At 35.8% G+C, this 22192-nt stretch overlaps 1 protein-coding gene and 1 long non-coding RNA gene across 2 annotated transcripts; both read left to right on the top strand.

The window, feature by feature from the left end:
* The first annotated feature begins 6882 nt into the window (after positions 1 to 6882).
* LOC138348769 (uncharacterized) lies at positions 6883 to 7536 on the top strand. The gene is made up of 2 exons (XM_069298343.1): positions 6883 to 7115; positions 7215 to 7536. The coding sequence occupies exons 1-2, from the start codon at positions 6883 to 6885 to the stop codon at positions 7534 to 7536; spliced, it is 555 nt and encodes a 184-aa protein (XP_069154444.1).
* An 11063-nt stretch (positions 7537 to 18599) lies between these two features.
* On the top strand, positions 18600 to 21734 carry LOC138348572 (uncharacterized). The gene is made up of 3 exons (XR_011221294.1): positions 18600 to 18796; positions 19906 to 19986; positions 20075 to 21734. It is a non-coding gene; the product is annotated as an uncharacterized lncRNA (long non-coding RNA).
* The last annotated feature ends 458 nt before the right edge of the window (positions 21735 to 22192 follow it).

Raw genomic sequence — 22192 nt, 5'->3', positions numbered from 1 at the left:
TTTTTCAACTACTATGAAAGTTATCACAAAATAATCATTTATACTAACTGTCTTAAGGAAGACATGAATTGATCAAATTTTTATTTAACTTCTACAGAATATTACTTTAATTTGACAACACATACTTCTTAATATGTATGCAAATGTGAAAAGATGGATACTACTATTTCTAAAAAAGAAGAAAAATTTAAGACAAGAAATATTTTGAAATCACACTTGACATTTAAATCATGATTTATGACATATTAAACAAAAGAAACTTTTATCAAATTGAATACTTTATATATTATAAGAATTACATAATTGAATTTATTGGTTTGAGCTTTTATATTTCTCTTCAATTGTTGTGCAACTTGTCACACACTTATTATAATACATTTTCGAAGTTCTTGTATTAATTGCATGGGATACACTGATAGCATACATGTTCGAGTATATATGTACATATAAATACATACATATATATATATATATACACACACACACATATATATATACTAGGAAAATTACCCGTTCTTCGCACGGAATTGGACATTTTATGAAACTTACATATGATTATTCGGTAATATGACCTACAGTAAATGATTAAGTTTCATGGAAAATGAGGAATGAAAAAGGTTCATTAGAAGTTTAATTAATGTATTTCAGTTCGATTCCTCTATAGCAAAAAAAAACTACAATATGGAAGAAATAAAAGTTTTGTTTACTAAAAAACCAAATGTAATAAGTTCAACCATTTCAATGTTATGAGTTGTGGAATTAGAGGTGCAAGAGTAGTAACGTGACATTGCAATCGGAATCAATTTTCTTTATTGATTCCTAAGAGGGCTATGTGATGCCTACGGGGAAATATTGATGCCAAACAGGGCTACAATATGCCTACGGTGCTATTAGAAGGTACTGATTGCCTTCAGGGCTATGTATAAGTGTCTAAGAAAATATAGAGGTGTAATAACTGTCTAAGGGGCTAGGGGATTACCGGTAGTTGTGTACAGACTAAATTGGCACCTTCCGAGCATATAGGGGTTCCGGTAGGTGGTCTATATCGGTAGTTGTGTACAGACTAAATTGGCACCTTCAGTTGGGTTGTTGTTTGATTATCTTTATATGCTTAGGAGCAGGTTAGTACATTCATCTTGTGCTTGACTTCCTTAGCTTATTACATTCGGTATATTCTGTTACTTGCTCAGTTATTTTATTTCCTTCATCCATTATTTTGTACTGATGCCATATTTACTTGGGGCGCTGCATTCTTGCCTACATGTCTTGATAGATAGGTAAACAGGTGTCTTCAATAGTATAACCGAGTTCTAGCAGATAGGCCAGCTTCCCTTCTTCCGAAGTAGCCAGATATGAGGTGGACTGTGTCTTATTGTCCTTGCTTATATATTTTTGTGTTCCATTTATTTGTTTCTAATAATTTCATGATGGCCTCGACCGCCTGCAAAACAATTCTTTGTTTTAGACATGATAGTGGCTTCGATGACCCACACATGATTTAGTTTCTATTCTATATGAATTGTTGTAATTAGCTGAGTTGATTGTTGGGTGTTTTGACATGGGCCTTGCTGGACGAGGGCTTATTTTTAAGCCGAGATATACTTGTTTTTTTTAATTTATGGTATGCTATTACATTGGCAGCGTAGTTGTCGAGAAATGGCCGGCTTAGAGTCAAGTGGGGCACTACGTGCAATTGCGTCCCTATGTTGGGGGTTGTCACACAACCTATCATGCTTTTTTCATTCAACAAACTATCTTTGAGAAATAAAGATTCCTCTTTTCAATATAGCAACCTCAATTCCCAAGTAGTGTAGTCTCCTAGATCATTAATCTCAAATTCTTGTTTCATTAACTTCTTCAATGGGACATCTCCTCTTTGCCATTTTTTCATTGAGTTTACCCTTTTGATGTCTCATGAAGAGGGTTTGATTAACATTGCTTTGTTAAATACCAAGGGATATCATTGCGTTACTAAATCTATCAAACCAAGCTCTAGGAGAACTACAACAAAAGAGACATTTAGTGGCATTTAATTTTCCTTTTAGAGGGCAATTTTTATTGCCACAAAAACCTTTAGCGGCATTTAAATTAATGTCATTGCATCCAGTATCACTAAAGGTTTTGGCGGCATTTAATGAGAGTTCCCGTAAAGACCTGTAAATTGCAGGTAAATGTAAATACTTTTAGCGGCATTTATTTAGCGGCCATAACTATTGCCATAAAAGCTTCCATATTTATAAATTATAATTGTTGATAAATGAGACCTATTTTAGTGGAAGTTTAATTAACCATTAATTAACCTTAATTCATATGTATAACCAGAGAAATCAATACCAATATAGTAATAGAAAAATTACCAAATTCAAACCACGTCATTCATTTAAAAGAAAGAACAATAAAACTTAATACATCCACTTTCTTGTCTTCTCGTGGTAAAAAAAATATGAATCATCTATAAGATTTTGTTCTTGTCAAAACAAATTTTAAAAAATGTGTTCAGCAGTAAAAAAACAAGATAATTGAGGCACTGAAGTTATACCAAGTTGGATCACGATAATATGTAATATCAAGATGATCTTTAGTAGAGCCAACTTATATTGATATCCGAAGAGAAGCTTGTTGTGCTGCCAGAAATAAAGGAGAAAAATAAGTCAATCAAACAATCAAATTAGAAATCTACTAAAATAAACAGTATGAATAAAATACACAGAGCATGAATGATTAAGTTCTGAAGAGCAATGAGAGAAGTCCAGGTAGAAGTTGAATTCTTCCTCATATTTTAAAGTAATTGTTCATCTAAATTTCCAGCCAATGAAGGGTCTGGATTAAAAAAAAATCAAAGAAAGAACAATGAATGAGTATATACCAAAAGATAAATTAGTTGATGTGTGATCCCAATAAAATAAATAACAAAGCACAACGAGTTCTATCAGTAAATCTAAATTTAGAGTAATCTTTTAGACAGCCAGAACTAGGTGTTTACTGTTAAGTTTCCCACAAGCCATAGCATCAAGATTATCTCAAGCATGATACGCAGGGAAAAACAATCCATACAGCAACTTGAACAAGCCATCCCCCCCCCCCTCCAACACACACATGACTATCAACATCCAAACTTTCAACATACATTCAATAAAACTTAAAAAATCAAATAAAACCCAAAGGCCATAATATTTTCCACACTTAAAAGACATGATTTTGCAAATGTAACGATCGTTGTTTTAACTAGCATCAGCTATTGGAAAACCAATTCACCTTGATAATTCAAATAATAACAAGACAACACCGAGTTGCGAGTGTGAAAGTTCAGGTAGACATACTGGGTGAGCTACCTAAATTTGTAGAATTAGAAGTTGTTGATCCAGTAAAGATATCGTCCAAAGTAAGGAAGATTAAAGTTGGAATTGAATTAGTTAAATACAAAAAATATGTCCCACAAAAGTGATCACTACGTTCTTAGCTAGTTAGATGAAGGCTTAAGTGTTACTTAAATGAAGTCATTTCTTGATTCTAAAGATTTGAAGCTAATGGAATGCCATTTTAATGTACTAAAAAAGTAAAACTATGTTCAAGGAAAGGAATATACCTACGCAAAACCCACTCCCACTACCTAAAACAAACCAGAATAAGATAACAAAACTGAAGAGGAAGAGACTAGAGGAAAGGATTTATCAAAAGAATATATAATTGATATGCAAGATCATGTATGGTAAAATAGATTACCCTATGCTTGTTGTCAGTTGACGACATGAGATATGCTTATATAGACTATGCTTTAGATGCCGATGACACCGTAAATGACTCGCAGTACTTTACGATGGATCACTCTAAAAGGTTGAGTATTGAAGGTCCAAATAGATTCCAAATTTCCCAAGAGTGTTTGACAATGATTTATTCGAAGATGAAGGATGAAATGCATGTACACGAGTCGACACATAGCAGAGATAATAGCATTAGGAAAAGGAAGAGAGGATATGGCATGCTTTCATACACAGATTGATGGAAGGGCGAATCAGAAATGAGCAAAAAGCTTTTAGTGAAGCAAATAGTGGAGAAAGATGTGGGCTTAAGTGTTATGCCTCCTTCTTTTGATAGTGGTTGCTTGGCATATGAAAGGAGAAAAGAGAAGATACTATTGGCATCAAAAACCTAGTAAACATCAACACACTAGATGAAAAATTATCTTGTAAGGCTAAATTTTAAGAAAAGAAGTTTTAAGACTTTGAAATCGGATAACCTGTCTAGTAGTACTTTCATTGTTTAGAGGCCTGCTTAATTCAGTAGAAGCATATTTCCACATGACTTGTCTCATCCATGATAATTCTAAAATTAACATTTCCTGATTTTTTCTCTTCAAAATCATTTCTTCATCCTGTTTTTTGTTAAATTCCTTCAACTCATTTATTTCTTGTTCTAACTTTTTTCAAACCCCATTACACAAACCATCAACGGAAACATTTCATTAGAAAGATTTACTTCCCCATAACAGAGAGGGAGGACTATGTCCTAAACCACGGACATAAGCACTTTTTTCTTTTCCCGAGAATATACATCTCCTTCCCAAGAAACACTGTTATGAGATTGTTCCTCAAGTATCTCGCCATCACTCAACTTCTCTTTCATCATGTCATGATAATAATCAAGTTAATGATTTTTAATCATGTGAAAATGTACAAAATCAGTGTAATGAAAGTTAAAAGCTTCAACAAATTAGTTATAGTTACACCAATTCCTCATATTATAACTTCGGGAGCTTTTTTTCCCAATCAATTTCCAAGTTAAGATTTTCACAATTGAAAGTGTATAAGAGATCTTACAAAGGCACTTGAGGACTCCTCATCCAATGGTCTACCATCTCTACACTTTGTATGAGTTAATATGTAGATTTTTGCACGTGTGGGCTCTATTCCATCTATAGCCTAAAAATTAAATTGATGCAAATAAATTAGACATGAACGAAACGAATTGTAACATCTTATAGTAAGTAATTTATGCATTTATACCTGTTCATTCATCAAGGTTGCCATGCTTTTGGATCCACCCATGTGAGCCATTTTTTGTTAGCTCTACTGATTCTATTTGTTTGATTACACTTCTAGGATGAGAAATAAAATATTTGTTCCTGCTAGTATAACAGTACTTAAGTTCATTGAAAGAACAAGATAAAGAATTATGAAGAATCTGCATAACAAATAATGATATCAGCCCTAGTGATGATAAGCACATGATTCAGTCAGATTGGGATTTCACTAGTGGGTTCCTTTCACCCATTGGGTCCCTATTTTTCAGTCAGATTATTGATTCTCTTGTCATGATTAAACCAAGGGTTTCTAGAACTTTGATAGAACTTCATGAATTTATTAAATGTATGTTCCAAATCAGATTATCATGCTATTACTCAGATTATCACATGAATTTCAGAACCCTAGCTTTGTATTTCTTTAGTTCTTGAAGTACACATGCTAGGTCAGATATTTCAGACAATTCATATATTCATGCCTCAGTTATAAATGCCTAATTACAAGATTAATTGTTGCATGTTCAGTTTCAACATATCAGTATTTACAGAAACTCAGACATAATAAGTTAATTTACAGAATTCATTGGGAATAGCATAATACCGAGTTAGACTAGGGTTTAGCGTATTTAATAGTCCCAGAACTACTAACAAAGTAGGTTGTATGTCCCCTCTGTGGGGAATCAGTTTAGTGATCATGCCTGCATGCCTTTATACCTTTGGCAGGGTATATTGGGTCCTCTCGATGGGGCGTATACATCGGACTCCATATTTAGCTCATGAGGTTTTATTATCGGTTATTAGCAGCTCCCACAGTTCAGTCAGACTCTCTGCATTGACCACTTAACATTATATTTAATATTCAGTTTCAACATGTTATAAATTGGTCATTACATTTAGTTATCTCAGAAATTCAGCATATCATGTTCAAATTATTATACTTGTTTTTGTACTCGTTAAGTTATGTTTTTTTTCAGCTTTACTCTATTCTATATGTTTATTACCTTTCAAGTACTTATGCACAGCATCCAAATCACGCATAGATCGATTTCCCGATCTCCTGTTAAGCAGATTCAGTGGTGAGTTCTCATTCTCCGAGGACAACAGCCAGGAGTGTCATTTCAGTCTTTAGTCATTTAGTTTCAATTTTTGCTTGATTTAGTTGGGGCTTGTCCCAGTATTTTTAGTCTAGTTTATAGGACAGACATAGTTAGTTTCAGCTTAATATTGAGTTAGTTACTTCATTGTATTAAACTTATCAGTTTTCATATATATTAATTTTAGCATATGGGTATTGCCCATCTTTTCATTATAAGTTATGATTTAGCTTCCGAATCAGTTTATTATCTTTAGTATGCTCATGATCATGTCAGCAGGGTTAGCTTGGGATCGCTTGTGGTCCTAGGTTCTGTGTCCGCATCTCGGGGGTAGCTCGGGGCATGACAAAACTTGGTATCAGAGCACTAGGTTAAAGTATCCTAGGATGTTTTAAATGCCACACTAAGAAGAGTCCTTTTCATGGGTGTGAAGTGCACCACAACTAATGAGAGGGAGGCTATGAAGTGTTTTAGGAAAAACATCACTTTCTTGTTACTCTTATCGTGCTTGAGGTATGATCTTATTCCATTCTAACTTGACGTTCTACGTTTCAGATCATTCCTCCTCGTACTGATAATAATAGGAATGCGAACACCAGGAATGCAAACGCAGCTCCTCCAGCCCCATATCAGAAAGTCTCCAATGTTGAGTTCAGAAATGTCATACAAATGTTGGCTCAAAGTATGACTAACCAGAACAATCGGGTTCATGGTCATGTGAATGAAAATGGTTGATCAGTAGCATCTAGGGTCCGTGACTTTGTTAGGATGAATCCTCCTGAGTTCTTAGGAGCACAGACTAATGAGGATCCTCAGAATTTCTTGGATAAGATCAAGAAAATCTTCAAGGTAATGCAAGTCACTGGGAATGATCGGGTTAAGTTGGCATCATACCAGTTGAAAGATGTTGCTCATATTTGGTACACTCAGTGGAAGGATAATCGGGGTGCAAATGCGGCTCCTATCACTTGGGATTTCATTAGTGAGACTTTTCTCGACAGGTTTTTCCCAATAGAGTTGAAAGAAGCAAACGACCAAGAATTCATGAACTTAAGGCAGGGTAACATGACAGTCCAAGAGTAGTTTAACCAACTCTCCAGGTATGCTCCTCACATGGTTGCTTACTCCAGGGCTCAGATGGATAATTTTTTGTATGGAGTGTCAGATCTTGTGAAAACTGAGTGCAGAAATGCGATGTTACTTGGAGATATGAACATCTCTAGACTTATGACTCATGCTCAAAAGGTTGAGGGTGATAAGCTTAGGGAACAGGCTATGGAAAATAAGAAGGCTAGGACTGGAAACTATGACTATTCTCAGCAAAAAATGGGTGGTGGAAATCTCTCGCAGGGTCAGCAGAAGTTTTTGGCTCCAGCCCCTTCATCTGCTAGTGTTCCATCCTCCAAGAACAAGTATGACTAGAAGGGTAGAGCACAAGACTCTAAATCTTAGGAAAGTGTTTCAGGCACGAAAACTTACCCCACTTACCCTAAATGTGGTAAGAACCATACGGGCGAGTGTTTTGCAGGAAAAGAGGGATGTTTTGGGTGCGGTCAATCTGGTCACAGGTTCAGAGATTGTCCTTCTAAACAAGGTCAAGAAGGTGGTAATGGTAGATCTCACTCTACAACTTCAGCAGCACCAGCAAGTCGCCCAACTTAGCAGGGTAACTCATTTGGTACAGGTAGCGGTCAGCGCCAGAACAGGTTGTATGCTCTTCAGGCTCGCTAGGATCAAGAAGGATCTCCTAATGTAGTCACTCGTACGTTACGTGTCGTTGACCTTGATGTTTATGCATTGTTAGATCCTGGGGCTACTCTTTCATTTGTAACTCCTTACATAGCATTTCAATTCAATGTCAATCCAGAAACTCTCTCAGAACATTTCTTAGTCTCTAATCCAATCGGTAACCCAATTATAGTTAGACGGGTATACAGAAATTGCCCTGTCACAATCTCTTACAAAGTCACCTCAGCAGATATAGTAGAGTTATAAATGGTAGACTTCGATGTCATTCTAGGCATGGATTGGTTATACTCATGTTATGCCTCAGTGGATTGTAGATCTAGGATTGTTCGTTTTTAATTTCCAAATGAACCAATCTTAGAATGGAAGGATAGTAGCTTAGAGCCTATGGATCGATTTATTTCTTACCTTAAGGACAGAAAGATGATATCTAAGGGTTATCTCTATTATATAGTTCGGGTTAAGGATTCTAGCCTTGAAATCCCAACTCTTGAGTCAGTTCCAGTAGTCTGTGAATTCCCAGAAGTATTTCTAGGATATCTTCCTGGAGTCCTTCCCGAAAGGGAAATTGACTTTCGAATTGATTTCCTTCCAGATACCCAGTCTATTTCCATTCCTCCTTACAGAATGTCTCCAATAGAGCTTAAGGAATTAAAAGAGCAGTTAAAAGACCTTCTACATAAGGGCTTCATCAGGCCTAGTATTTCACCATGTGGTGCACTAGTGTTGTTTGTAAGGAAGAAAAACGGTTCTCTCAAAATGTGCATTGACTATAGACAGTTGAACAACGTCACAATCAAGAATAAGTATCCCATCCTCTGGATCGATGACTTGTTTGACCAACTTTAGGGTGTTAGTCACTTCTCAAAGATAGACCTCGATCAGGTTATCATCAACTCGAGTCAAAGATAGTGACATTCCAAAAACAACCTTTAGATTTCCGTATGGTCATTATGAATTTGTAGTTACGTTGTTTGGACTGACTAATGCTCCTTCAACTTTCATAGATTTGAAGAACAGAGTGTTCAAACAGTACTTGGACTTGTTATGGTCTTTATTGATGATATCCTCATTTACTCAAGGATTGAGGGATAACATGCAAGTTATTTGAGAGTCGTTCTGCAGACTATCAAGGATCGACAGTTATTTGCTAAGTTAAGTAAAAGTGAGTTCAGGTTGCAATCTATTGCTTTTATTGGTCACATTGTATCTAGCGAAGGGATCCGAGTGGATCCGCAGAAGATAGAAGAAGTGAAACAATGTCCCTGACCTACCTCTTCTATAGATATAAGAACTTTCTTAGGTCTAGTGGGTTATTACAGAAGGTTTGTGAACGGATTTTCATCCATAGCCTCACCGTTGACTAGGTTGACTCAAAAGATGGTCAAGTTCTAATGGTTAGATAATTGTGAGAAAAGCTTCGCAGAATTGAGAACTAGATTGACTACAACTCCTGTCTTGACTCTACCAAACGGTTCAGATGGTTATGTGCTCTATTGTGATACATCCAGAGTTGTCATGGGTTCTGTGTTGATGCAACGAGATGAGGTTATAGCGTATGCCTCTAGAAAACTTAAGGTGTGTGAGAAGAACTATCAAACTCATGACCTCGAGCTTGCAGCAGTGGTGTTTGTACTCAAGATATAGAGACACTACTTTTATGATGTTCATGTAGATTTGTTCACCGACCATAAGAGCCTCAGTATGTTTTCACCCAAAATGAGTTGAATCTTCTCCAGTGGAGATGGCTTGAGTTCCTTAAGGATTATGATATGAGTGTGCATTACCATCCTGGTAAGGTGAATTTAGTAGTAGATACTCTTAGTAGATTATCTATGGGTAGTGTAGCCCATGTTTAGGAAGAAAGGAAGGATCTAGTGAATTATGTTCACAGGCTTGCTCGCTTGGAAATTCGCCTTATGAGCATATCAGACAACAATGTAACAGTTCAGAATGGGGCAGAATCTTCTTTGGTTGTGGAGGTTAAGGAAAAGCAAGACAGTGACCCAATATTGCTTGAACTTAAGGGTGCAGTCCATAATCAGAGAGTGGAGATTTTCTCCTAGGGGGAGATGGTGTACTTTAGTACCCGGGTAGATTGTGTGTTCCTAATGTGGGAGAGTTGAGACAACATATTCTTGCAGAAGCCCAAAACTCTCAGTATTCTATTCATCCAGGTTCCACTAAGATATACTGCGATCTGCGGGAAGTCGATTGGTTGAATGACATGAAAAGGGATATAGCAGACTTTGTGAGTAAGTGCCCCAATTGTCAGCAAGTCAATGTAGAACATCAGAAACCAGGGGGTAGGACTGAAGAGATCGATATTCCTACTTTGAAGTGGGATGTGATCAATATGGACTTCATCACAGGATTACCGCATACTCTCAGACACCATGACTCCATTTTGGTGATAGTTGATAGGATGACTAAGTCTTCTTGCTTCTTGGCGGGAAACACTACATATTTCGCAGAAGACTATGCAAGGCTTTACATTAATGAGATTATGAGGTTACGTGGGGTTCCTTTGTCTAGCATTTCAGATAGAGGTCCTCAGTTTACTTCTCATCTTTGGAAGTCATTTAAGAAGGGTCTTGGTACTCAAGTTAACCTTAGCACAACATCTCATCCGCAGACGGCTGGACAGGCGGAGAGTACCATTCATATTCAAGAGGATATGTTGAGGGCTTGTGTGATCGATTTCAAAGGTATTTAGGATGATCACCTTCCTCTTATTGAGTTTGCCTACAACAATAGCTACCATTCCAGCATTCAGATGGCCCCTTATGAGGCTTTATATGGGCGTAGATGTAAATCTCGTGTTGGTTGGTTTGAAGTAGGTGAAGCAGCTTTGATAGGGCCAGACTCAGTCCTCTATGCTATGTACAAAATGCAACTCACTACAGATAGACTTAAGGCATCCCAAAGTCGTCAGAAATCTTATGCAGATGTAAGGAGAAGGGAATTAGTGTTCCATGTTGAAGATTGGCGTTTTCTGAAGGTATCACCTATGAAAGGGGTGATGGGATTCAGAAAGAAAGGGAAGCTCAGTCTTAGATATTTAAGCCCTTACAAGATCTTCAAAAGGGTTGACAAGGTGGCATATGAGTTAGAGTTGCCAGCAGAATTAGCAGCAGTGCATCCGGTCTTCCACATCTCACTCTTGAAGAAGTGTGTGGGTGACCAAGCCTCTATAGTGCCATTAGAGAGTGTGGCGGTGAAAGGTAGTATTTCTTATGAGGATGTACCTGTTGAGATTATTGACCGTCAGGTTTGAAGGTTTAGAAACAAAGAAGTTGCTTCAGTCAAGGTTTTGTGGAAGAAGCAGTCAGCAGAGGGAGCTACTTGGGAAGCAGAAGCATCCATGAAATCCAAATATCCTCACCTGTTTCCTTACGATTCCACTCTAGCTTGAGGTAATAGTTACTCTTCAGTTTTTTTTCAGTCATTCATGCACAAATTCAGTAATAGAATTATGTTCCCTCAGTTTGTACTTGCATTTTCAGCGTATTTGCATGTACTCGGAACTTAATTTAGTTAGAAACTCAATTCTCATTGTTTAGTAGTGGGGTTTGCAGCTCTCTTCCTCTATTTCAGCTAGTTTAGTCTTCATTCGAGGGCGAATGTTCCCATGGGGGAGTCAATGTAACACCCCGTAGCTAAAACATACAAAAAATCAAATTTTCAGAAAATTTGTAGGTGTAACAGACGAGACCTTCGACGGACCGTAGCCTGACCCACGGTCCGTCCTCCACAACCATCGGTGGGATCAGAATTCCCAAAAATCTCAGTCCAGGAAAATTGGTTAAGTGTTGGTCGACGGACGGACTTACGGTCCATAGGTCAGACTAAAGTCTGTATTCTAGATACCGTTGATCAATACTCCCTTCATCCACTCTCTGACAAGAGATACGGATGACCAGAACGGTCCGTAGGTGGGAAATTAGCAGACAGTTAAGGGCAAATGCAGTTTGGTCAACTTCAAATGGTCATAAGTCTTAGCAAAAAAATATTTAGGTGTCCCATGAACTACCCACTGATAGATAATTTAATTATCTTTCATATCCACCGACCTTGCTAAAATCAAACCTCCGAGTAAAAATATATGTCATTTTTAGTAAAGGCCTGTCGAACAGGCCCAACCGACGAACTAACCAACGGGGCGTCGGTAAATCTATTGACTGTCAGTCCTGGCCGTCGATTGGTCCGACAAAAACTTACCCAGGGGTCTTTTGGTCCTTTACCACTTTGTTTAAACCCTAAGTTACATCATTTTGACCGTAAATCATCATATTTTAGTCAGTTTAAGCCTAGAAACATAATTAAAAGATAGCTAAGTCAAATCATTAAATAAAAACTTTTTAGAAAATTAGAAGATAGAGACGAGAAAAGCTCAAGAACCTAAGTTCAAGAACACTACAAGCTCCAACAGTTCCAGCTCGAAACTTCAGTATTTTTCCCTGGATTTCACCATCAGGTATGTGGAATTTCACGAGTGGGTTCCTTTCACCCATTGGGTTCCTAGTTTTCAATCAGATTCTTGATTCTCTTGTCATGATTAAACCTAGGGTTTCTAGAACTTTGCTAGAACTTCATGAATTTATTAAATGTATGTTCCGAATCAGATTATCATATTATTACTCAGATTATCACATGAGTTTCAGAACCCTAACTTTGTATTTCTTTAGTTCTTGAATTACACATGTTAGGTCAGATATTTCAGACGATTCAGATATACATGCCTTAGTTATAAATGCATAATTATCAGATTAATTGTTGTATTCTCAGTTTGCATGTTCAGTTTCGAGTTATCCAGTATTTACAGAAACTCAGACATAATCAGTTAAATTCATTGGGAGTAGCATAATACTGAGTTGGACTAGTGTTTAGCGTACCCAATAGTCCCAGAAGTATTAGCCAAGTAGGTTGTAAGTCCCCTCTGTGGGCAATCAGTTTAGTGTCAGCATGCCTTTATACCTTTGGCAAGGTATATTGGGTCCTTTCGATGGGGCATATACATCGGACTCCACATTTAGCTCATGTGGTTTTATTATCAGTTATTAGTAGCTCCCACAATCAGTCAGAATCTTTGCATTGACCATTTAAGAGTATATTCAGTATTCAGTTTCAGCATGTTGTAAATTGGTCATTGCATTCAGTTAGCTCATAAATTCAGCATATCATGTTCAGATTATTATACTTGCTTTTGTTCTTGTTCAGTGTTGTTTTATTTCAACGTTACTTTATCCTACATGCTCGGTAACTTTCAAGTACTGACACATACATGCACTACATCTTCTCGTGATGTAGGTTCATGTTCTTAGCATCCAGATTACGCATAGATCGATTTCCCGATCTCCATTTTAGCAGATTCAGTGGTGAGTCCTCATTGTCCTAGGACAACAGTCAGGATTTTAATTTTAGTCTTTAGTCATTTAGTTTCAGTTTTTGCTAGATTTAGCTAGGACTTGTCCCAATATTTCTAGTCTTGTTTAGAGGCTTATTTCAGACATAGTTAGTTTCAGCTTAATGTTGAGTTAGTAATTTCATTGTATTAAACTCATCAGTTTTCATATTATATCAGTTTTAGCATATGGGTATTCCCCGTCTTTTCATTATAAATTATAATTTAGCTTCTGCATCAGTTTATTATCTTTAGTATGCTCATGATCATGCCAGCCGGGTAAGCTTCTGATCACTTGTGATCCTAGGTTTTGTGTCCGCATCTCGGGGGTAGCTTGGAGTGTAATAGGTCTACCATCTCTACGCTTTGTATGAGTTAATATGTAGATTTTTGCACGTGTGGGCTCTATTTCATATATAGCCTATAAAGTTAAATTGATGCAAATAAATTAGACATGAACGAAACGAATTGTAACATCTTATAGTAAGTAATTTATGCGTTTATACATGTTCATTCGTGAAGGTTGCTACACTTTAGGATCCGCCTATGTGAGCCATTTTTTGTTAGCTCTACTGATTCTATTTGTTTGATTACACTTTTAGGATGAGAAATAAAATATTAGTTCCTGCTTGTATTACAATACTTAAGTTCTTTTAAACAAAAAGATAAAGAATTATGAAGAATCTGCATAACAAATAGCTTTTCATCCCTAGTGATGATGAGTGCATGATTCAACTTTTTCAGAAAGTGATAAAAAAAATTCATCTAAGAAGTTGAATTGAGCTCTTCTCTCTTTTTAAGCCGCTTCATTCATCTTGCATAATCAAAAGGAGAAAATTAGTGTTCACCAAAATATAGATAATAACATCCAATTAAATAAAAGCAGTCAAGATATAAGAAGTGCTAACCTTTTCTTTTTCAGAAAACCAATACGAAACGAGACCATTCCTCATTGATCCCTTGGTATATGAGCTGGCTTATTTTTCATCAAGGCATATTTGGTCTTATACTTTGTCACATAAATCGCCTTCAAGTCACATTTATAGTCCCTTCATTTTTTTCCTATTGACTTCTTCACGAACTCTTCTCCGCATTTCAGAATGGAGAGCTTTTTCTGAAAAGATAGGCAAAAGTTAACAAGATAATATCATGTATAAAAAGCAATGATACTTGTTAAGAAAAATAATTTTATACCTTTAAAAATTCCACAAACTTTGTCTTTTCTTCGTCATCAACTATCGCCAATCATTTGCATTTAACGGTGTCAAATCTGGAGTTCTAGCAACTATCCCTAGGAAACTAGCTAGCTTTCGTCCCTCTTTTCCAATTGACTAATTACGACTATTAAATCACATAATAATTGTCTTTCCCAGTGGTATATTCCATACATCTTTTAATAAAGTAGGTCCACGAACTTTTCTTGTCTTGGAAGGACCTGAAATAAATTCAGAACTCACTTGTGACAGTCATTAGAGAAAGAATAAGTAAAATGTAACAAGCATGTTAAATAGTGCAAAATCCAAAATAGTACTAGATACATTCTCATGTATTTAAATCTTATTATGAAAATAATCTATAAATTCAAGTTTTAAGAAATAACCAACCCGGCTCACTGTTCAGCTCAGCAATGTCAATAGAATTTGTATGTTCAGATGTTTGGATTTGAGAGCAGCTCTGAGTTTTCATTAATTGTTCATGTAGGGTCGTACTTCTTCATTAACATGTTGTTTAGTTACCAATCGGCTACTAACTCTTTTTCGCATTTTCCGTTCTTCAAAGTTAACAACTTATATAGTTTCAAACCTCTAGGTGAATTAACTCATAGTTGGTCAGTAAGAGGGAGTGAGACTTCATCAGTTTATTTATTGGTGAAGCAAGCAGTGAGAAGCTCTAGGCAAAATATTATGGAAAGTAGTTAAATGTAGACCAAGATAAAATAAAATCCTGGAATAAAACTACTGGAAATAACTTGAAATTCAATATCAAAATTAACAGATTCAGAGATGTAAACAGAAGTTAATCCATTGGCAGTAGAACAGATTTTAAGCAAAAGTCTTAAGACTCCTATTAGTTTTACTTCTTAAAATTAAAGCAAAAGTGGTCCATTAGAAAACAAAAAGATGTTTATTGTTTGGACATGAAAACAGTCTCCAAACAGTGCCTGATTTACCTTTTCAAATATATTCAAGTTTAAAATCAACTAATGGTAACAAATGTTTAAATTCTCTCAATTCTGTGGAAAATAAATCCAGCATATCTTCGACATTAAGCAAGTTCTTTCCATGATACCAATATTTAAATGTATACAACTAAACACATCAACGAGCTTAAACATGTGATTTAGATACAAGGGAATTACACTTGAGAAAAACAGAATGCAGGAAACGAAACTAAGAATGCAGTACCTAAAAGATGAATTCTAACAAACAACAGGAAACAAATATGAGCTGGAAAAATCTAAATGAAAAAAAAAGTAAGCTGTATAGTATTTAACCATTAACCTACATGAATGTAAACCTTTACCTGAATTTTCACAAAAGAGTGCTTAGCTACACCGGATTCACCTTAAGGAATAAGCAACATGCAGATTTCAGAAAACCATTGTTACAACATTCACAAAGAAAGTTGAATTTATAGCATGCTATGAGAGACGAACTAAACACATTGACATACATTACTATTTGATGGTTAGATACTATGTTAAGAAGAAACATGTGAGTTTTTGAACAGTAGTACACTATGATGATAGCTGATCCTATGACTAAAGGTTTACCAGCTAATGTTTTCAAGGATCACGTAATTTGTATGGGGCATAGTAGTTCATAGAGTTGATAGAGAAAAGAGTGTTATACTGCATTCCAAACTACCACTTTGCTTACATTAGTTCTAGATAAAATATTCAACAACATAGTTCTAGATAAGGTGTTTAAGCTTCCGCTAGCCATGTCTAACCTTACTAATAGAGACTATAGTTGAAACTACTTACCAAATAGAGACTCTCCATCTCATTAGTTCACATTTATAGAAAACTATTTCATTCAAAAGATATTATATATATATATATATATATATATATATATATATATTATTACCAAGTGAAAGTGCAAAGTTGTGTTCCCTTCCTAGAATGAAAATTTATTAAATGTGTACTTTTTGTCTACTTGTAGAAGTAAAGTAACAAACTTTCCACAGGTAATGCCTAAGAGACAACAGTATGTACTGCAAACAAGAACAGTCCTTTTGTCCCGAGCAACGTTGTCTTGCTCTTAACTAGTGATGGAAGGCTCACTATGCAAGTAGGAAGCCAGGAAATCTCAATCATAAATCGAGCCATTGCTTCAGCTTCCATGATGGATCGCAATGTGATTTAGCGAAGTTTTGATAATGCAACAAACACACTTTACCTAGTCAGCATATATCAGCTGGAAAAGAGGTGTTCCTGAGTGCCTCGGAAGTATATGATTCATTTGCGATTTTCCTCAAAATGTAAAATAATGGGAACATTGTTCTGTACCCTGTCAATGCAGCAGATAGTGCCCCATGTTCTAACCAGAGGAGGCTACATAGGAGAAAGGACCACCATCTATATGTGAAAATGTAATACAAGTAAGCCTTAGAAAAACACACAATGCACAGAATACAACTCTCTCAGCAAACTATAACACACTGTAATCCTCTTGTATCACAATTTCATTACTCGTCAGGAAAAGAATCATTATCATCCAATCACATTAAAGAAGAAAGAATTATACCTTGAGGCGGTGACAAAAGGGTTAGCAATCCATGACGGACGAAGGACGGAGATGGAAATTAAAAAGTCAAAAATGAAGAAGATTTCAGATCAATTGCTTCAGATGAGAATGGAGAATGAGAGATTGAAAATTTTGGAATTTGGGAAATTTGTGGATGAAAAGTACAGAATTTGTCTTTATAATTAGATATTTTAAGCAAGTGTCTTAAAATGTTTAATTTTAATGGATAAAGTTCAATTGCCCCTAAATTATTAGGTTTAAAACATATTTAGCGGCATTGATATTAATTTCATTAAATAATTGCCACTAAAAGAGAATTTTGTGGTAGTGGCTAAGTGGAGATTGCTTCAATATGCACAAGGATTTCTATAGTTTGCATGCCTTTCCTTTACTTTAATCAATACCAAAACCAAGAGGAAACTCCATGTACACTCTTCATTTATTCACATCAAGCCTTCACAAGTCCCCGCCAAGATTAGCTGCATAAGACAAAAGAAATCAAGTAGTGTTCATTTGCACAACAGGAGCAAGTGTTTCCCAACCACTGCATCCTGTCCTTCCCTGTTTCAAGTCAACTAAATTAATCAATGCTTCTAAAAATTTATGTTACTCTTGGAATTTACAAGTCATTGAAGTGTCTTCCAAATATAAAATTCTACCCTTGAGGAGTCCATAAGTCAGCTATAGTACGCTGTTCCTGAAGAACTAAATTGTGGATGTCATGGAAGATTTCCTTCTACATGTCAATCATCCTTCCATAATCTAGTTTTTATGCCATCTTCCACTTCAATCTTGATGTTTGTTTTGAATTCATTCCAAAAGTCTCTAACGTATTTACATAAGCAACGCCATAAGGAGTGGTAACTTCCTATATCATCCAACTATCACTCTCTTCATATTTTGGATCTTTGATTGAGCCCCACAGATTCTGAGTATCATTTAAGTACTTCGAGAGCCACTTTATCCTAAAGAATTGCTCTGATTCTTCATGTTCTTGATCCCAAGTCCCTCAACTCTCTTTTCAGTGATCCCAATTTTCCATTTGACTAAGTGATACCCTTTTCTTCCCCTGTTCCCTTGCTACATATTTTCTATCCAAGACCAAAAAAATCAAAGATCAAAACATATTCCCTTAATAGGTGTTGACACTGAACCCATATTGAAATTGAGAAACTCAATTAGAGTGTCAATAACATAACATGGAGACCCAACATGGAGAAATGCAATTTGATGATCTTGACACTGACATCATATTGAAATTTTATGATCCACTCATCTATGATGTTAAGCTCTGAAAGAGAGTATATTTTTATTTAATTAATTGTCTTCATTGATCATATACGAGCATGGTTGAAAGAACCATATGGTATATCCACCAGGTTCGGGTGTTTTATTACACTACTTCAAAAAATTCTTTTAGCGACAATTATTTAATGACAATAATATAATTGCCGCTAAATATATCTTAAACCTAACTATTTAGGGGCATTTGACATTTTAGCTGTTAAAATGAACTCTTTACCGACAATAACATTAAATATTAAATATCTAATAAAAAAGCTAAATTCCTTTTCATTCAATAAAGCTAAGTACTTTTCCATCCACAAAATTCCCAAATCCCAAAATGCTCGATCTCTCTTTCTCCATTCCCATCCGAACGACAGCTCCGAGATTCACAAAATTGATTTGAAGATTCATCTTCTTAGTCTTCAACTTCGTAGTTTCCGTCTCCATCTCCTTCGTCCGCCATCGATTTCTAACCCTTTGTTACCACCTCAAGGTGCGCCTATGCACTCTGATTCTTTTGTTTGTGAATAGATGATGCTGACTATTTTGTGTATGAGTAATCAAATTTTGATATATGACGATTGTAGTGTGGTGTAGTTTGCTGTGAGAGTTGTATTTTGTGCATTGTATGTTGTGCTAAGCTCTACTTGTATTAGATTTTGCTTTATATTTGCATTTGTTGTATTTCGGTTTGCTTGGTATCTGAAGTAGTAGTATGCAATGCTAAATACAATTGTTGTCCATTTTATTCTTAGTTTTTTTACATATTATGCTTTTACTAATATGGATGTTTTGTGTATGATTATGAAATCGTGATACACTAGGATAAGAAGTGTGTGTAGTTTCTAGAGACATGTACTGTGAATTGCAGAGATGATGGAAGAATTAATATGTAATGAGTAGAGCTAAGTTGTGGTTTTACTATTAAAAAATAAGGGAGAAAGAGTAACGGGGAGAATTGCACAGCACAAAGGAGATAATAGAGCGTTTTAAGAGGCATAATAAAGACGCACACAATTCAACCTGAAAACCAAGCTGGGGTACAACCTCTATAGGTAGATTCTAGCTTCGTGTATCCTCCGTATAGGATGAATTAGAGAGCAGCTAGTGTAGTAAGAATTGATGGTAAATACTACAAGTCATGCACCGGTTTTCAATCTCAACGCTTATTCCCATGTTTTATTACATGTTCTATGTGTACCATTTTCTTTTTCTTGATAAGTCACGATATAGTGCAAGAGCTAATTTCAAAAAGAAAGTTGGCCATTAGTAGCACCAGGGAGTGAAACTCGAGCTGTTAAAACTCCTGGGACAGATCGGCCCGAAGAAGGTAAAATATATGTGCCATTATCTTCTTGAATTCTTGTTCATAAATTTTCCTTTCCATGGATAATAATGTTTTGTCCCTTTTCATTAGTTGTTCTTTTTGTTCTCTTCCTCTTTGGAAAGAGTTGGATCTCATTTCGTTATGTTTGTGAGATTGTGTATGATATAGTAAGTCAAATCTAGTAATACATCCTCAGAGTCTAGTTAATCATAGATGTAGTTGTGAAGTGTTAACGAAACGTTATAGATCTGGGGATCTTGATTCGTGGAATGCAGGAAAAAGAGTACAAAGAAGCTCTTGAGGCCTTCAATAAAAAACACAAGGAAAAAATCCAACTAATATCAAGATTGATGGAGGTAACTATAATTTACAAGAACTTTGTATTGATCTTCATATTCGGAAACATTCTTATATGTTGATTAATGTATGTGTTGTGGAGAATAGCAGAAGAAAAGTATAATTCAGGAAGCCTTCTGCTAGCCCAAGATCGCTAACGAAGATCGGAAAATTCAACTAAGGAAGAAGAGGAAGCTAGATAGTTGTAAAGGAATTTGGAAAGAATAACTTTGTAATGGAAGAAGACTTTTAAGTGTTTTGATTTTTTTTCTTGAATAGAAATATACAAGGCCATCTCCTATATATACTTGTCTAGGGATGGTTCTAGAAATTCTTCTAGATACATCCATAAGAAAGTTCTAATGAACTTATCTTCAAGCAACTATTCTAAAATATCTAGATATTTCCTTACGATAACTACTTTACATTATCTAGATATTTTTTCAAGATAATTTCTAAATTTCTATACTATGACAATCTAGAGAAATCTATGTCGTTCAAAAATAATATTTAACTTTGTTCACACTCCCCCTTAAAGTGATTTTTGTGAAACTATCCCAATCTTGCCGCGGAGAAACTCAAATGAAGATTTTGGAAGTGACTTGGTGAAGATTTCACCAATATTCTCCCGACTTCGTACCTTCAACATGTATAAAGTTCCATCAAGAAATTTTTCTCGAATGAAATGATGTTCCACCTCAATGTCCTTAGTTCTTGCTTGAAATATCGGATTGTTTGCGAGCTTGATGGCACTTTGGTTGTCTCTAAAGATTCAAATCTTCAACAAGTCTTTGGAGCCATACCATTCTTGAGAAATAAGGGCTGCTGTTTTATATTCTTCCTCTGTAGTTGACAAAGAAACTGAGTCTTGCTTCTTACTGCACCAAGAAATACATGTTCCACCATAGAGAAAGATATAGCCTGATGTTGATCTTCGATTATCCATATCACCACCAAAATCTGCGTCGGAATATCTCATCAATACCAAGTCATTCTTTCTTTTAAAAAATAGGCCCATATCATATGTTGAGTTGATATACTTCAGGATCTTCTTTGCAGCTTCCAAGTGCGGCTTTCTTGGTGATTTCATAAATCTGCTGACATATCCAACAGAAAATGCAATGTATGACCTTGTAATAGTCAAATACTGGAGGGTTCCAACTAGAGCTTGATAAGGCTTGGGATCAACAAGAAGTGAGCCTTCATAACGCCTTAGCCTCGTGCTATTCTCCAAAGGCGTAGAGCACTTTTTGCTTTGTTTCACCCCAAACCTGTCCACAAGCTTCTTGTCATACCCTTCTTGGGTAACAAAGACACCTTTACTTGTGTTTGTAACCTCTAAGCCAAGAAAATTATGTAATTCTCCCAACTTCTTGATATCAAATCTTAGGGAAAGATCTTCTTAAACTCTTGCAACTTCATCATCATCATTTCCTGTTATTATCATGTCCTTAACGTACAAGAGAACAACCACATGTGAATCTTCTTGTTTCTTAACAAACAAGCTAGGATCTGAATGTGATGTAGTATAGCAACAAAAATATAGATACTGAGCAATTTTTCCGTACCATGCTCGTGGAGCTTGCTTGAGTCCATAAAGTGCTTTTTTAAGTTTGCAAACATAATCAGGATGTAATTTAGAAACATACCCAGGTAGCTGCTCCATATAAATATCTTTGTAAAGTTCTCCATACAAGAAAGCATTCTTGACATCAAGTTGACATAGTTTCCAACCATATGAGGCTTCCATCGCTAGTACAACTCGATTTGAGATCATCTTAGCCACTTGACTGAAGGTTTCTTCGTAGTCTTTGCCATATTTTTGAGAAAAACCTCAAGCGACCAATCTAGCTTTATATCTGTCTATGCTGCCATCTATTCTTCTTTTGATTTCGTAAACCCATTTGCAAGAAATAGGTTATACATCTCTTCGCTTTGGCACAAGTCTCCAAGTTTGATTTTTCATTAAAGCCTCCATTTCATCATCCATCGCAAGCTTCCACTCTTTTTCTCCTTTAGCATCTTCAAAAGATGAAGGCTCTTCATCATCAATTGGCCCTGCAAAGAAACAAGAATACGTATTAACAAAATTTTCATCTCTGAAGCGAATTGTCTTAAGAATGGTTCTGTTTGGTCTTTGTGAAAACAATACATCATTTTCTTGTTGAGTTTCACATTGTTGAGTTTTTGGGCTCCCCCTTGCGCTTAGCTCCTCAACAATTGTAT

Source organism: Solanum lycopersicum, chromosome 5 (genome assembly GCF_036512215.1).
Source record: "Solanum lycopersicum chromosome 5, SLM_r2.1".
Classification (NCBI taxonomy): domain Eukaryota; kingdom Viridiplantae; phylum Streptophyta; class Magnoliopsida; order Solanales; family Solanaceae; genus Solanum; species Solanum lycopersicum.
Note: the sequence above shows the minus strand (reverse complement) of the source record. Positions and strands in the feature narration are given on the sequence as shown.

Coding starts and splice junctions, on each gene's coding strand:
- LOC138348769 (XM_069298343.1), top strand. CDS start 6,883: ATGAATCCTCCTGAGTTCTTAGGAGCACAGACTAATGAGGATCCTCAG. Junction 7,116..7,214: donor AGTGAGACTTTTCTCGACAG/GTTTTTCCCAAT, acceptor CCAACTCTCCAG/GTATGCTCCTCACATGGTTG.